This window comes from Trifolium pratense, linkage group LG1 (assembly GCF_020283565.1).
Source record: "Trifolium pratense cultivar HEN17-A07 linkage group LG1, ARS_RC_1.1, whole genome shotgun sequence".
NCBI lineage: Eukaryota > Viridiplantae > Streptophyta > Magnoliopsida > Fabales > Fabaceae > Trifolium > Trifolium pratense.
In genome coordinates, this window is record NC_060059.1 from 22,117,653 (window position 1) to 22,135,044 (window position 17,392).

The window sequence follows — 17,392 nt, forward strand, 5'->3', positions numbered from 1 at the left end:
ATTATAAGTTTGTCAATGTAGTTTATGATAAAATAGCTTATAAAATTACAATTTTCACTAGTGTGAACTTATAAAATGGCATAAAACCTAATTTATATTTTATAAGTTGTTTGCATAAGCGCTAAAAAAAATTTGGCCAAACGAATGCTTAGTCCTCGTTATAAAAAAAACTTATCACACTATTATACAAATATTTTTATTATAAATATTATGTCGGGTACATGCATGTGTCGCGTTGGGCCATGTGGGTCGCAGAAGAAGCCCAGTTGTCACGAAAAGAGATCTGAATGGAGCTCACAAAATCATCAGCATCATCATCATCATCATCTCTTCCTTTATTTCAAAAATATTATATATACCTATAACTATTTTTCCTCATCTCTCTCTCTCACTCTCTTTCTCCTCGGCAAAAAAAGAGAGAGAAAGTGCACCCTAGATTTCCTCCTCTTAGCTCCGCAAAAAAGACGAACAAAACAACGCAATGGCTTTCGCTTCTTTTCTCGGAAGAGTTCTCTTCGCATCCATTTTCATTCTCTCTGCTTACCAAGAGTTAGTTCCTCTCTTTCTTATCTGTAATTTTTTTTTTCTGATTCCTATTTTTAGCGTATATTTTGTCCTTTTCTGATTTCTATTTACAAAATTAAAGTTAGTTTCTGAATTATGAGTAAGTTTGTTTACATAGATTTGGTTGTTGACTTGTTGCTGTTGTTGGATCCGCTGTTAACTAATCGATTAGATCTATCATTGTGTTTTGTTTTTGTTCAGTGATGTTTCATAGAAAATGTTATTTGATGCGACTTTTAACATGAACAAGTTGTCCTGTCACTCGGTCAAAGTACAAGGAACAAGATTAATGTTTTTTCTTCTTTTTGGAAACATGAACTATTCACAAGAATCTCTGTCTATTGCTTTTTTAGTAACACAGAATCAAGTTATTATGTTGCTTTTCTAGGTTGCTGATTTATTTTTTGTGCATGATTTCATTTTTATGGTGTTAGTGGTTAGTGATTCTTCCATGATTAATGTATGCTGTTAAGCATAAATAATATTAGGCTTAATTGCATGTTTGGTCCTTACATTTATTTTAGGGTTCAAGTTGGTTCTCTATGTTTAAAATTTTTCAAATTGGTCCCTTATGTTACTGATGCCAATTAAGTTCATCCTTTTTGTCAAATTTTAATTTAATTATGTCTAAAACTTCCATGTGACATCCTCCTATGTTAAATATGTGACCCTGTTAGTCACAGGGACGATTTAAATAGAAATTGACAAACTTATTGTAACACTGGTAACGTAAGGGACCAACTTGAAACCTTTTAAATGTAGACGACCAAATTAAAACCTAAAATAAACATAAGGGACCAAACATTCAATTTAGCTGTAATATTATGTTTGGAGCTGGACAAATTACTGTTGACATGGGTAATCAGAAAATAATTTTGATGTTAAAAAAGGGGGGAATTTGGTGTTATGAAATTCCCTTTATCGCAGGGAATGATTTAACCTGTTGCAAATCTTTTTGTAGGATATCTAACCTTGTGTGTTTTATGTATTGACTATTGTATTATAATAATCTGGCTTCAGTGGTTATCTTGTTTGAATATGGTATGCGGTTTGTTGCATTGATTATATGTTGTTATTAGCAACTAATATGTTAGATTTGCGGACTGTGACAAAAGTAAAACCGTACAGTTTACTTAGTACATATGATAAAACAATGATTGACATTGAATTCAAGGGTGGTTGTTTTAATTCGTGATTCCTCTGTGATAAGTTCTTTAGGAGATTCAATATTATGTGAATTGTAAATGCGTGGATAGGATGGACCGAAAACTCCTCAGTTCATAATAACAAAGCTAGTTTGCTGCTAGCTGCCACTAAATCATGACCCAATGCACCATTTGTAGTACAGTATGATTTGTAATTCACTGGTTATTCATTGGAAACATCCACTTACATCTCATAAACTCATTCAATACTTCTGGCCTGCTAGGTCCAATCACTGTTTCCGAACATTTTATATAAATTGTTTTTAAATAGTATACAGGCTTTTAGCATAAACTTAAAGATAATACACCTGCATACAATAATTCTTTATGGAGAATGCTATAGTCCTTTCAGAGCACTAATTGTGGAAACAAAGTAGAAATTGCTATTTAATGCAAAGGAAACATATATCATATGGTAACACAAACATATTAAATACTTGCTATTTTAAGTGTTTAAACATTAATGTAGTGAATTATAGCTTTCTTAACCAGTGCACCAGGACATTTGTTTCCTCTGTTGAATTTCTGAGCTTGAGAGTTTATGCCATTATGTGGATTACCACTGCATCCATTCTGTGTAATCTACTATTATAACTTGGCCATGTTTATTTGTACTGAATTAGATTACTTTGAATTTCTCTGTATCTTCATGATGACAATACTTTCTATTGTACTTGATTTAAGAATCATTCTTTGTGTTCACAAAAATTGATGATGTTGTTAGTGTTGTTACTTTATACACTGAATAATTGGCTATAAGCTAATAGTTATTTTCATTTGACATTATAGTTGTGCAAACACTCCTTAGTTAATAATCCTGACAGCTTCTTTTTCTTTTTTCCTTCATCCCCTATTTTTGTGCTATATGAAGTTTCTTGCTTATGTCTCTCCTGTTCTTTATTGTATAGGTATAACGAATTTGGAGTTGATGGGGGACCTTCTGCAAAAGCACTTAAACTAAAGATTAATACCTTTGCACATCTAATCCATTCTCAAGTTGGATTTCAACTTCCAGAGATTGATGTTAGTCTCTCTCTCTCTCTCTCTCTCTCTCTCTCTCTCTCTCTCTCTCTCTCTCTCTCGTCTCTCCTTGTGAATGTATGGATGTTTATGTTGTGCTAATCTTGTAAGGAAAACAAGTATAAGTTATAACACTGGATTCATTTTTTATTGAAAATTCATCAAATTTCATGACAAATATTTATGTTTGCTGAATGACGACTGTACTCTTCAACAAAGTAAAAGAAATGTACCTGGTTGGTGGTGATTGCATGTTCATTTGATAATGTTTTTGCATTTTTCTGTTATTATACTAAATTACTGATCTGGCTTTAAAAATGAAAATGTATGCTGAAGTTATGAACGTTATATATATTGAATTTTCCTCCCTTTTGCTCATTATTTTGAATGTCAGTGTTCCCTGATATAACTGATGTGATGAGCAGATTAAACTTGTAATTGCTGGGGCTATTGCTCTGAAGGGCCTCGGAGGGGTTCTATTCATATTCGGAAGCTCCTTCGGTGCCTTGTTACTGGTTTGTAGTCAGATTCTCTATTGGATTCCATATTCATCTCATATATGCTCCGTTTTTTAAGTTAATTGTTTTTTTTTCCCTTTTATTGTAGCTTCTACATCAGTTGATTGCTACTCCAATTCGTTACGATTTTTACAATTATGACAGCGAGGACAAAGAATTTACTCAACTTTTCATCAAATTTACCCAGGTAAGAGCACTGAATTGTATCTTAGTTCAGAATTAGTTTAAACCTGCGTGCCCAAATCGAGCTATTGTTACAATTTTACTTAATGTGCTGTTGCAATTGCTTATTAAATGCAAAAAACCACTCCTTGCAGAACATGGCTCTTTTTGGCGCTCTATTGTTTTTCATCGGGATGAAAAACTCCATTCCTAGAAGGCAACCAAAGAAGGCTCCAAAAACAAAAACCTATTAGATGCAGCATCGGAGGACCCCTCTTCAAAGAGTGTCTCAGATTCTTTCCTGGTTCTTCACTATATCTGTTCTTCAAGCGCCAGGTTTTGGCTTGGTACTTTGGTTTAGAATTGATCTCTCTCTGTTTGAGTTTTGTAATTTTGTCTTCACTCTCAGATTAAACTATTGGCTAGTAAGTATTACTGTTATTTATTTATTTTTGTATGAATTGTTAGCACGTCTTTAGGAACTATCTTTAAATTTCTAAACTTGTCTGTCAAGTGGATCAGAACCTGTGCGCTTAAACTTCAGAGAGCCAATTTCGTTACATTCAATCATGATGTAAGGCTCTCAAAGTCTGAGTCTGACAACTTGAAGTTACCATTTAATTTGATTGGAGTTAGACCATTGCCTGTGGATCTTTGTTCCCTTTTGATTATTTTGTTATTGATATTTCACTTGTAGAAACAAGTGTATGAGTAGATGAATACCCTTAGGCCTTATCTTTATTATGGCTTTATTGAAAATGGCTGCATTCCAAGATGCACACACATGATGTTCATGGATTAATTGTTGTGGTGCTAAAATATAGAGCTGGTGAGATTTAGGGTTACCTTCTATAGATGCTACACTCATTATAGTAAGACTAGACCCTGTACCTATGCACTAGTGAATTATGCGTCGAGAAAATTATTTTTATATGTCGATAATATTTATATTTGAATATGAACGTAATTCAAAGCATTTGATGTGAAAAACAATGAAAAAAAAAGGCATGGCAATATGAATTTTTATAGTGAGAGAATGAGTAGTTGGAGAATGTGTTATTAATTTGTGATTTTTAAAGATGTTATGTTAAGTGAGTAGTGAAAAATTACAGGACAAGACAACTTTGTACTAGGTGGTGTTGTCGTTGATTTGCTTGACTTTAAAGATTGTGACTGCATTTGCAAAAACTGTAGCTATGTATCCCGTGCATTTGATAGAAGCCTCCCATGAGAAAAATACCCAAAAAACTATCGATAGTTCAATTTTCATACTTTTGCAACTAAATTCATACTACCCGAAATTTACTCTGAATTTGCACTAGAAAAAATTCGGTTTTTGCAAACCGAATTTTTTTGCAAGGGCAAAATTGGAATATTGGGGTATAAAAGATTCATGGGAGAGGGGAAGAGAAAACATCAACCCATGCAGTTCATAGGCTTATTATTCATATGCTAACATATTTGATTCATTAATCCATTCCCATTCAAGATCAAATTTCCAATTTCATAAATTATCCAACAATTTGGAAAGTTAAAACCCTTGCTTTAGTGGAGCTCGATCCTTTGGGCCAACAGGATTTATGGCTGTCATAACAATCACAAATATTTTTTATTTTGGTGAAGAAAGAGGGCAAAGCCCAAGAAAGAAAGAAAAACTACAAGACTACATTAACTTTCCTAGACATGCAAGTCTCGAATACATCATCAAAAACGAGATATGGATGTTTTCATTCAGCTTACAACTCCCTATTACCATATTAATTTATCCATTCCCCTTGAAGACTAATATTACTTTTAAATTTAACAGTAATATTAGTTATCAAACTTTAATATTATCCAGAACTTACTTTAATATTATCCAGAACTAATTTTACCTTAGACACTATACATTTATCATAATGCATCACGTGAGACCTTTTGCCTACATACTTTAATATTACTATTAAAATTTAAATTATGTTTTTTAGGGTCTAAAGGAATCTATGTAACATGGGTACTCCTAAAATGGTGAAGTACTCGTACCGGGTACGTACCAGTACCGGATACTTCATGGTATTCGTATGGTACGCATCGATTCCGTACCCATTTTTATTTGGTTGATTTATGATGATGAATATGGAAAAAACATATTGGCTGTTGAAAAAACTTCGGTTCGTAACAGCTCTTAAAATATTATAATTTTTATTATATTTCAATTATCTCTCATTTTTTATGAAAATAGTTGAGAAGGTAGACCAAAAAATTAAATCTTCAAAGCATGATGATAATAATTCACTTAAAAATAATTTTTCTAATATTTTATATTAACATACTCGTACCTTAAATTTTAAAAAAATATCGTACCGCGTACCAGTATCCGTACCGGATATCTGGTACTGTACCCGTACCTAGCAACATAGAAAGGAACACGGTCATTGTCATTTTGGCAATCCAATTATATTTTTTTTGGCGGTTTAAAGGCCAAAAATCACCAAATTTTAAAAACACAATTTACCATTTTAGTGGCGGTGCAAACCTTAACAAAAACTCCAATTTTTTTTTTAAAAAAATTATACCACCGTCACAAATAACCAAATTACGTTACAACAATGTTATTTTTTAAATAACTCTCGGTACCGGATCTCGAAAAGAGTTTCTCTAAGATGTGGAACAAGTCATCAACCAAGTGACCTGTCGGGAGACGATAACATAAAAAATTAAAAAATAAATATAATAAAAAAATAATAAAATAGTGGAGAAAATAATACATAGTGGAGAAAATAATGTTATTTTTTTTGTAATTGTTTTTTAAAAATAGATACTTAACTAATATTACTATTAAATTTTAATAGAGACTAAATTTAAAAGAACATAATTTTGTAGAAATTAAAATTATTATTTGTTTTTTCTCTTTCATTTATATATATTTTTTACTGTGTGTACTCCCTCCATGACACTATAAGGAAAAAACATCTTTTTAAATTGATTGCTTTATTAATGTATTTGGTCTATAATATAGACTAAATATATTAATAAAACAATGAACCTAAAAATGAGTTTTTTACTTTTATATATATATATATATATATATATATATATATATATATATATATATATATAAAAGCGTCACGAAAGGAGTATCAATTAACTGTGTACCTTTTAACGGTCCCTTCTTTTTCCCAAGCGATGGCAGTGATGCTAAGGGAATACACTTCTACCAAACTATTCAACTTCGTGAGTTGCAAGACCAAGAATTAGTAAGCACGATCACTTTCTTTTTTTGCTATTCATTCATACATTGTTTCCCTGATAACAAAATAATAATACCCATTTTCTTTCTTTTTTACTGTTTAAGGTTTGTAGTCGTTGTGTTTGTTGAAATGCCCCAATAAAGAATGTTGCATACTCTGATACTCATAGCTTTCAACTAAAATATGTCTCTGTTAGTGATACTCATGGCTTTCAACTACCTTATGTGAATTTGGCTTAGTACATTTTGACCAAAAGGTGCTGGAGTTTATTCTTCTTTGAAGACACCTTTATTGGTTCATTGATTTCTTTTGTTATGGATATTTTGATTTTGGTTCCTTTTTAATTAGCCTAAATTGGCTTTGCTGTCATGTTTATGGTTTGAAGCTATGAAGCACACACACGGACATCAGACACGAACACTGACAAGTCGACCCCGATAAAAATTTGAGAAAAGGATTCGATGTTATCATAAGTGTCGTTGTATTGTCTGACACCAAGACACTGCTAATCTGAGCAGTGTCCATGCTTCATAGGTTTGAAGACATGTAGTGCTAGTAATTGAATATCAGCTTGATAGTATTGTACAAGCCACCTATTCGAAAATATATTTTTTCGTTGATTAGATTGTGGTGCTTCTGTCAAGTAATTAAACTTTGAGATATAATTTCTGCTTGGTGGTTAAGCATTTGTCTTATGGCTTTGTCGATGTTAGCTTCTGCCTAATTGGGGGTTAAGCATTATTGCTTCCGTTAAGGGGTAATCCTTGAGTTGTGACTTCTACTTAATGATTAAGCACCCACTGGTTTTGATCTTGGGTTGTTGTTTCAGCCAATGTATTCCAGCATTTTTTCATTGTATTATAAATGTGTTGGGACACTCTGCATCAATTTGGTGGTTACTGACTTTGGTTTTCATCATTGAATGGTGTTTTTTCTCTTAAAGTGAGAAGACCCATTTTTCCACCTAATACTTTGATACTAAAAACAAACAATTGGGTATGCTTTGCTGCATTAATCTTCATCACTAGTTCAATCCAAGTTGAAACTCATTGGTTTTTGAAAATGTTGTTGCAGCTGATTCCAAGAAATTTTGTAGAGAGATATTGGAAAGATGTATCAAATCCAATATCCCTTAGACTTCCAAATGACTCTGTGTGCAAAATGTTTTGGGTGCGATGGGGTGATGAAATTTGGCTTCAGGATTGGAAAAGGTTTGCACGGTCACTTAGATGCGGAGATCTTTTAGTTTTTCAATACAAAGGAGGATCAGATTTTAATGTCACTATATTTGATGATAGTAAATTAGAAATTGACTATTCAAATATGATTTGCATCGATGAACAAGAAGCTAAAGAGAGTGATGAGGATGGCTATGTTAAGATTACAAATGAGGGTGACAATACCAAACAACCCCTCAAGAAAAAGAAAATCAACTCAAATGATAGTGCTACTACTGCTGCTACACCTCAAGTGACAAATATTGACAAGAGAAAAATTAATATGAAGGCAACCCAGCAAAAACTCCTAGGCATGTTAATCTACTTCCTTTATTTATATAGCTATTTGTCGGTAAAGTATGTTTTTGTTTAGCCCCTATATTTATCTCAAATTTTGTTTTTAAGGTTTCTATCCACTTTTTAATCTATACGGTTTACAATAAAGTACATGTTTTTAGTTCCGATCCCAATTTATTTATGTTTTTTAATTTTCAAGATTGTCATGCAAAAAGATTGTCATACAAAAAAAATAGTTTTTAATGTTTTGCAGAGGCTAATAGAAACAGAAAAGGCAACGGTAAGAAAGCTAAGAAATGCTCAAAAATTGTAGATGCGAATAAGAGAAGCTGCACGGATTCTCATCCAGATGAGAATCCCAATTTCACTCTCAAATTATCGCGATTTTCTGTGGAAGGTGATACATTAAGATTGGTATGTTTCCTATACTTTTTTTTTTGTTTGTAAATAGTGATTTTGGTACTTAAATGTGTGAGAGACTTTCATTTAACTATAGGAACTGAATGTATTGAAATTACAAACAAATCCCCAAATTGACTAACGGACGGAAGACCTATTTAAGGACAAAAGTAATTAACCAAAAACACATTAAAATATTATTTTTGCGACAAAGCCTCACATTTAGTTAATGAACATATTTTAATTAATATCAATTTTAAACCATGAGCTGAAACAGAGGATACCTACTTGGTTTTCGAAAGAATACATGAATGAGTTGTTGCAAAGGAATGCAATGATTAGAAGCGTTGATGAGGAAATGGCATGGGGCGTGAGTTTATACTTGGATGAATCCAATAGAAATTTTACAATGGGAGCTGGTTGGAAGTCATTTTCAAGAGAACATAACTTGCAAGTCGGTGATGTATGTCAATTTGAGATGACTCAACGAGAACCACTTTCATTCACAATTACTATTGTTCCAGCTACAAAGGAACCATGCCCAGAGCAGTTTCAAGGTATTTCTTTCATTATTAAAATGTTCTAATTTGTCAACAAATTACAATCTACTATATGTTCAAAATTTTCATGGTTTAAAAATATTTTTGCCCATGTAAATATACTACTCTTTTCTTTCAATCCCTACAATTCTTTTAGGATATGCAATGTATTAAATCCATTTTGTTATTGATATGCGATTTGCACATAGCATTAGTAGATTTTCTCCAACTTCTTCGTTCAATCCCTGACAAGGTTGTGGACATGCAGAAAACCAACGAGTCCAAGAAAATTCAGAGACATCGCCCGTAGAAGATATGGGTTATGTGGGCAATAATTATGGAGAAGGAATTTCAAGGAGTTGCCCAAATCATGGTATTAAGAGTAATGATCTTAACTTTTATTGTTTTTCATGTTTTCATAGTGTACACTTAATCAAGGATATTTTCACAAATCATGTTTTCTTTGTTTTAATTACTGCAGATTCTGAAAGTCCGAATTTACATAATAAATTCGAAGTTTTTGTAACCTCATTAGACAAGGTATGAATTAAGTAAATGTCTTTGTTACCATGTATATAGTAGCTATATGTGTGTGAATATATAAAATTATATTTTGTTCTTATATATGCAGCTGGTCATACCAAGTGAGTTATTGAAGAGACACAATATATCTAATGGAAATTCAGTTGAGTTGAAAGTAGGGGAAGGAACATGGTTTGTTGAGGTGAGTTATAATCAATATCTTGATTATGGTTGGTTCACTGAAGGTTGGAAAGAATTTGTGAGAGAATGCAAGGTGAAGATTGGAGACACTTGTTTGTTTGAGATGATTGATGTGCAAAATCACGTGTTCAAGTTTTCAATTATTTTAGATGTTTAGAAGAACGTTTGTGTCTGATCATTTTGTATATGGAATACAAGTGCACTCACTATTGGCGTTGTTTTAGAACTTTCACTCGCGACAATATGGGATATAGCTTGTAACACTCACTTTAGATATTAAGTTGTGATAATGATGTGATTATTAGTTTATTACTACCTCAGTTTATTAGTTTATTATTAGTTGGAGACACTAGTTTGTTTGAGATAATTGATGATCAAAATCATATGTTCAAGGTTTCAATTAGACGATCATTTGTGTATTATTATTTTGCAATGAGAAGATGTCATATTTCATATGAACTTCAAACAATCAGTCTATGGAATAAGTTGTCTTGGCAATTGGTGCTGTTTTAGAACATTCACTCAATTTATCATTTATGTGTGACGTATGACAATGAAATTTATGAAATGCATTCATAGGAATTTTTTTTTTTTTCTTATCCGGCCTTAGGACCGATTAATCCAGGGGGACGAATCCCACCGCACCGCCCACTTGCGGGGCCCCCATTTAAAGCCAAAGTTTTTTTTTTGCTCTGTATGGACTAGTCTACCGAAATTGGCACCAGAGGGACTTGCTAGAGTTTCATAGGAATTTGTTGTTTATTACGGTTAAATTGATGCAATTTTTAACTTTCAATACACACATATACATAAGTCATATTAATGAATGATTTTATTTGTATGCAATGCCTATGTAAATACTTTGTGAAATAGTTTCACTACTAATGAATTTCACTAGTTTTGTTACCAAGACAGCTTTCTCAATGCATAATGTGTTGTGGATTATACAAGCGAATTGCGAAGAAATTCTTATCATAGTTGAATTTTTTCTTCATTTTCTTGGACAAACTCTGCTTCTCTCCTTCAAATCATCATAACTATTTCCTGATAAGAATTTGAGTAATTCACCAAAAAATATAAGACAAATAAAATATAAGACAAATTTTAGGAAAAAAAACATAGATTAAATTGTAGTAACAGCAAAATATAAGACAAATAAATAGGAAAAAAACGGATTTGGATCCTCTCCAATTATTCTCTCATGTTTTCTTTCATTTTATTCATCTAATGGTTGACAAATGAGAAAAAACACTTGAGAAGAGAGAGAAAAAACATCTTTCTTATTTGTCAACCATTAGATCGACAAAAGGAAAAAAACATGAGAGAATAATTGGAGAGGATCCAAATCGAAAAAAACATAACATGACAATAGAATAAACAAATCATTGTACATATCCTTAAAATAAACAAATCATTGTATTTGTACAGATCCTTCAAATTATGGAATCATGCATGCACTTGGACTTTTTTCTTCACATACTTTTGTGTTGATATCAATCTTCTTACGAATTTTAGTAGACAGTCACGGGAATTTTGGTCTTTTACCCTGCATTGATGAAAATCCTCAATAATTATCAAAGAACAATCACCGCTCCAAAATTAATGGATAAAAATTATTTTAAGTCGGTTCCATCTCCAAGGTGTCTCCGATTTTTGGAGCCCTGCTCGAATATTAATAAAAATGATCTCTAATAAAAAATGCACGAATAAAAAACTCTGTATTTAAGACCTCAAAATTTAGAGGTTTGATGCCGCCGCACACCTCCATGCCATTCGATACAAAAGGCACATAGATGTGAGTTAGCCCTGTCCAATTTAATATTAGAATGATTAACTGATCAAATGATTAACATTATAAAATGATATTTAAAGAAATTTGAACCGTGTCGATTTTATTTTGTTTAGTAATTTATTAACTAAAAATTTCACCTTTAAAATAAATAAGAGAATATTGGTCCTGCGGGGACCAGTCACTATTTCAATTTTCAAGGACTACATATCTTAGGTTTGTAGACTTGTAGTACATATATATCAATATAATTTTTTTTCTTATATTCCAAATGGCTGTGGATACACCAAATATATCCATAATAATATAAATACTTAATTGCATATTTAGTCCCTTGTATTTATTTTACGATTGAATTTGATCCCTTATGTTTAAAAACTTTTAAGGTGGTCATTTTCGTCAAATGAATTTGCGTATGTGGACCACTTAAGAGAGTACTATGTGAAAGTTTTATAAGAAATTAACTCAAAATTTAATAAAAAGTTAGAAAAAATTAATTCAAAATTTAACGGAAAAGACTAACGTATGTTGAGATCAATAACATAAGAGACTAACTTGAAACTTTTTAAACATAAGAGACCATATTAAAACCTAAAGTAAACAGAAGGGGCCAAATATTCAATTAAGCCAACCATAAACAATAGAGTCGTCTATCAAGGATACAACCAAGTGATAATGTTGTATCTAGGTGTGAATTTGAAAAGAAAAAAAAAGACGAAGGAGTAACCGGGTAAGTCACAAAGACTGAGTAAGGAGACCACAACCGTTACCAACTTCTAAAACAGCAAAGGTGCAAACCTCCAAGCTAGAAGAAATGAAACTCAGTGGTATAGGTTGTTTGCATTAAATCTTTTGCTTCTAGTTAAATGAAATTTCTTACTTTATAAAAAAAAAATGATCAACAACGATACTTGTTGTGCTATTAGAAGACTCGTAGAGTCATGTTGCAAAAACAAACACGACAGTGTATTTCTTAATTAGGACATTTCTTACGTGGAATGTGATGGACCTAGGGTAATAAATTCACGACTTAATCGTATATTTGATTTATTATATTTATTTTAGATTTTAAGTTGATTTTTAATATTTAAAAAGCTGACTTTTATTTGTGCAAGTTGACTTGTTTATATTATTGATATTAATATAAATACATTATTTTCATTAAATTTTAAATTAATTGCATTTAAAATTATTTAAAATTTTCATGTGACACATCCTAAATTATCCATGTATGTACATGACACTGTTAATTATGTGTATGATTTAAACAAAAATTTAAGTAAAAGAATTAACTTTTTTTTTTAAGAAGTTAAATTTAAGAAAAAGAATTAACTTATTGTTACATAATAACGTAAAGAACCGACTTAATAACCAATTTTATGTTATTTTTCATGTGGTTCTTAAGTGATGTGGGTATAAATCCCATCATTTAAAGATAAGAAACATAGTAAAAATTGTCTGGCCAACGTCAAGTGTGTGGCAAACGTGATTAAATTCACAAAGGACACCACAAATACAAACAAAAAGTACTACAAACTATCAATCAAACACTTCGCATCCAAGCAATTTTAAAGCAGAAGTGGACAGGGATTCTCTCTACCCTAATAATTGAGTTGAGCGTATGAGAGATTCAGTAAAATCTTAGCCTTCCTTTTCATTTTTAATTTAAATTTAAATATTACATTTGTTAAATAAAAAAATATGGATGAGATTTCACTTCATAAATATGTCACCGGAGAGAATCTCTATTAAGCAGAACTAAATACCTAGATCAATTACGTATAGATGCTTCGGCGATTATTGATTGTTCACTTGACTTGAATATTATATTCTTCGACGATTGTCCTAGTCAAGTTGTATATTTACTTTCTGCTGATAATAAGGGGTGTTGTCGTATTGGGTATAATTTCCGACAGGTGTGGTGTTTCTGTGCGGATCTGGAAGTTTTGAGTGGTTTTAGTGTTGCCTCCATGGTGGTGAGATTCGAGGGTGTGGTGGTGGTGGGTGGCTCATCATCTTCATTTTGGTGGTGCTTGTGGTTGTTTGGTGATTGTAGATGTTGAGATGGGGTGGCGGTGGGGGGTGGAGGTGGTGTTGCGGTGGTGACGTGCGGATGGTTTAATGAGAGCTTATAAGCTTAATAGAATGAGAAAACATACATACATTTAACCTATTGTGAAGGTTCCTTGTATATGTGCACAAGACTTAGGTATCGTTTAATCTAACTTTTTTTTCTTTTCTTTTTTTTTTAGAAGTAAGAAGTTAGGTCAAACAACAATTTTAAAAGTTATAGTAAGAAAAAACAGTTAACCTTTTATAAAAGGCTTAAATATCACATTGATCCTTGTATGTTCCAGTTTTTTTAGTTTTAGTCTCTGTATGTTTTTTTTTTAAAACAGTCCCTGCATGTCCAATTCCTTTTGGTTTTCGTCCCTCCCCTCTCAAAAATGCTGATGTGGCAAATGAAGGATCAAAACAAAAAAAAAAATTAATGAAGGACCAAAACCAAAAAAACAAAATCCCTAAAATATATTTTTTTTAAAATAATTTTTTAACATTTTTTACTTTTAAAAAAAACCAATTTTTTTTTTCAAATAGAAAACAAAATTTAACAAATATATATATAACAGTGCTAAAATTTAAAATCTATAAGCCTATAGTGTAAAAACTTGTTCACGGTGTGCTAAAATTGGTTTAAGACATCCTAAAAAATCTGGCTATAATGATAGTGTGCTTAAAATTGCACATCAACTTAGACCCCGTTTGAATTAGCTTATTTTGTAGTTTATGCAAACAACTTATGCAATTTTTATGTATTACTCCATCCGTTTCAAATTACTTGACATTTTAGGAAAAAAATAATTAAGAAAGTGTATTTTTGCACCTTATTTTCCTATTATACCTTTATTTTAATTCACCAATAAGGAGTATTATAAGTTTGTCAATGTAGTTTATGATAAAATAGCTTATAAAATACAATTTTCACTAGTGTGAATTTGTAAAATAGCATAAAACCTAATTTATATTGTATAAGTTGTTTGAATAAGCTCAAAAATAAGCTAATCCAAACGGAGCCTTAATATTGCACAAAACTAATAACAAGTGACCATTAAGACACTAAAAAGTTGTTAATAATATAACTTGTTTTACATAAAAAAATTTGTTTTTTTTATTTATTTTTAAGACACTCTATTTTTTTTTGTTTTGGTCCTTCAATAATAACTTTTGTTTTGTTTCGGTCCTTCATTTGCCACGTCAGCATGCCACATGTCATGCCGTTAGCCACATCAACATTTTTGAGAGGGGAGGGACGAAAACCAAAAGGAATTGGACATGCAGGGACTGTTTTTTTAAAAAAAAAACATACAGGGAATAAAACCAAAAAACCGGGAACATACAGGGACTAATGTGATATTTAAACCTTTTTAAAACTTTTTTTTTACTAACTAAAACATATCTTTTAATAAAACAATTTTCAAACATATGTTTTAACCCTACTATAATAAAAAAAAAACCTTTTAACCTTTTTTTATATAAAAAAAATTAAGATTTATCAAACAACTTTAATTTTAGTTTTAAAACTATTATTTTCAACTTTATGATTAAAATAGCTTCTACACCAAAAAAAACTCGACCAAACGGTACTTTTGAGTCTTAAACAATTAAGTGGTTGTGAGTAATTTGACATCAAGGCCGACTATGGACTTAGGCAAAGAGTACAACCTAAAATGTATCCTACCGTGAAACTCTTATCATTCACGGTATGATGCATTTTATAATAGTGTTATATAAATAAAAAAAAAAAAATACACGGTAGGATGCATGTGGCTAGACACGACTCTTTTGTTGTTTGGGTTGTGTTTCTAGAGAGGATTGATTGATAATCCGGAACATATTCATTACAAAGTTAGACTCTAATTAGGTTGTTGAGTCTAGTAAAAAATATTAAACTTTTACGATCCGACGAACAAAGATTTGAATCTTAGCTAAGTGAAATATTCATATAATGTCTGATACGTCTTGAATAAAATTATATTCTATTCCAGCGAGAACGAAAAAGAATACACAATGAGACATCGGATAGTAATATCAGATAGGATTTCTGCAGGAAATAAGTCCTACTGGAACTATTCTCAGCCGTGTCATCTATAATCGGTGGTTTGAGATTGTTTTAATCATAAAATTGTGTAGAACATCAGAATCGTCCGATCTTAAATGTTTGACTCAAATTTAATACAGTGTAAATCTGTGTATAATTTACAACAGGGAACCATCTTCCATTGACACATGACATTCCTCAATAGTTCTAAACTCAAGTCATGATCAAATCAACAATCATTCACGTGGGTACGTAATAAATTTGAATCAATCCAAAATATATTTAATACATGACGCGACTATTGTAATTGAATCAATTGATGAATGGATAACATTTCATATTGCTGATACATTGAACATTAAAGTACGTTAAGATTCCAGTTGGTGAAAGTGATCATGGCACTTGTAGCTTTGTATGGTACAAAAACAAATAGATGACAATTTGACACATATCTAGTGGTATCTGCAAAAATTACCCACAACAGGTAGGGTAAAAATCCGCATTTTGTGTACGGGCATAAGTATGAGTAATTATCCACAAAAATGAACGAGTATGGGTGCAAGTACGAGTACCTTAGTACCCACCCCTCCCCATACCCACATAATATATATTTATTTATTTTATTTATATTAGTATATTATAGTATATGTAAATCAATTTAAAATAATACAACTCTACTAAACTATTACATATTTTTAAGGTATAATTAGTTAAATGGTCCCTTAAAGACATTTTAGGTTTCACAATGGTCCGTTAAAGAAAAAAAAAATCCATTTTAGTCCCTTAAAGATATTTTGTTAGTCAGAATGGTCATTTTCGTCTAATTTTTACAGAAACTGTTAAGTTGTGATGACGTGCGTGGCAAGTAATTTTCCAAAAAAAAAAAAAAACAAAGGAATTTGGAGCAGACTTGTTTTAGGTGGTTTTGTGGTGGTTGTTGCCAAGGTTTTAAATAAAGGTCCGTTACCGTGAAAACGGCCGCAACAAAAAGGTATTGGGGCCTAGCGTTACCGTTTTTCACCGTTTTTATATGGTGAAAAAAAATCACGCCGAAACGCCGTTACGGCCGCGACGAAACACCGATACAGCCGCAAAGAAACGCAATACGGCCGCGACAAAATGCTAATAGATAGAGATTTCTATTTTTTCCAATAGAAATGCATAAAAATCACATTTTTAATACAAATATGAACATAAATTATAAAGTGTTATATCTTTTTAACTCTTTCCAAGTTCAAAACTTTACATTTATCTCATATTTAAGTTGTTATACATATATCATAGTACAAATAATTTTAATAAGATTTGTGCGATATTGTGATTTATTCACACCGCGACGACCGTATTTCATAACGCAACAGCCGTAACAGCCGAAATCGCGAAATCCTTGACGCGACCGCGACCGTGACCGCGACCGCTATTTAAAACCTTGGTTGTTGCTGCTTATTGCTCTAGTTTTGCAGCTGCTTATTGCTCTTTGTCTCTTCCACTTATATCCCCCAATCTATTTGCTTCGTAGACCCATATTTTGAAACAAATTTTTTTAAATCCCTCAAAATTAAGCTTCGTTTTAAGGTTCAATTCTTCATCCTTTGCTTCAGTTCTATATGCTTCATTGCAGATTTGTTCT

At 31.6% G+C, this 17,392-nt stretch overlaps 2 protein-coding genes across 2 annotated transcripts; both read left to right on the forward strand.

Annotated features, from left to right (window-relative positions):
- Positions 1-232: 232 nt before the first annotated feature.
- LOC123902109 lies at positions 233-4,109 on the forward strand. The gene is made up of 5 exons (XM_045951768.1): positions 233-549; positions 2,678-2,792; positions 3,215-3,304; positions 3,396-3,494; positions 3,625-4,109. The coding sequence occupies exons 1-5, from the start codon at positions 482-484 to the stop codon at positions 3,721-3,723; spliced, it is 471 nt and encodes a 156-aa protein (XP_045807724.1). The 5' UTR covers positions 233-481; the 3' UTR covers positions 3,724-4,109.
- Positions 4,110-6,579: 2,470 nt separating this feature from the next.
- On the forward strand, positions 6,580-10,277 carry LOC123923263 (B3 domain-containing protein REM6-like). Its single transcript, XM_045975953.1, has 7 exons — positions 6,580-6,705; positions 7,774-8,227; positions 8,467-8,627; positions 8,890-9,169; positions 9,420-9,524; positions 9,633-9,691; positions 9,783-10,277. Exons 2-7 carry the CDS (start codon positions 7,861-7,863, stop codon positions 10,029-10,031), a joined length of 1,221 nt encoding a protein of 406 aa, XP_045831909.1. The 5' UTR covers positions 6,580-6,705; positions 7,774-7,860; the 3' UTR covers positions 10,032-10,277.
- Positions 10,278-17,392: the final 7,115 nt, after the last annotated feature.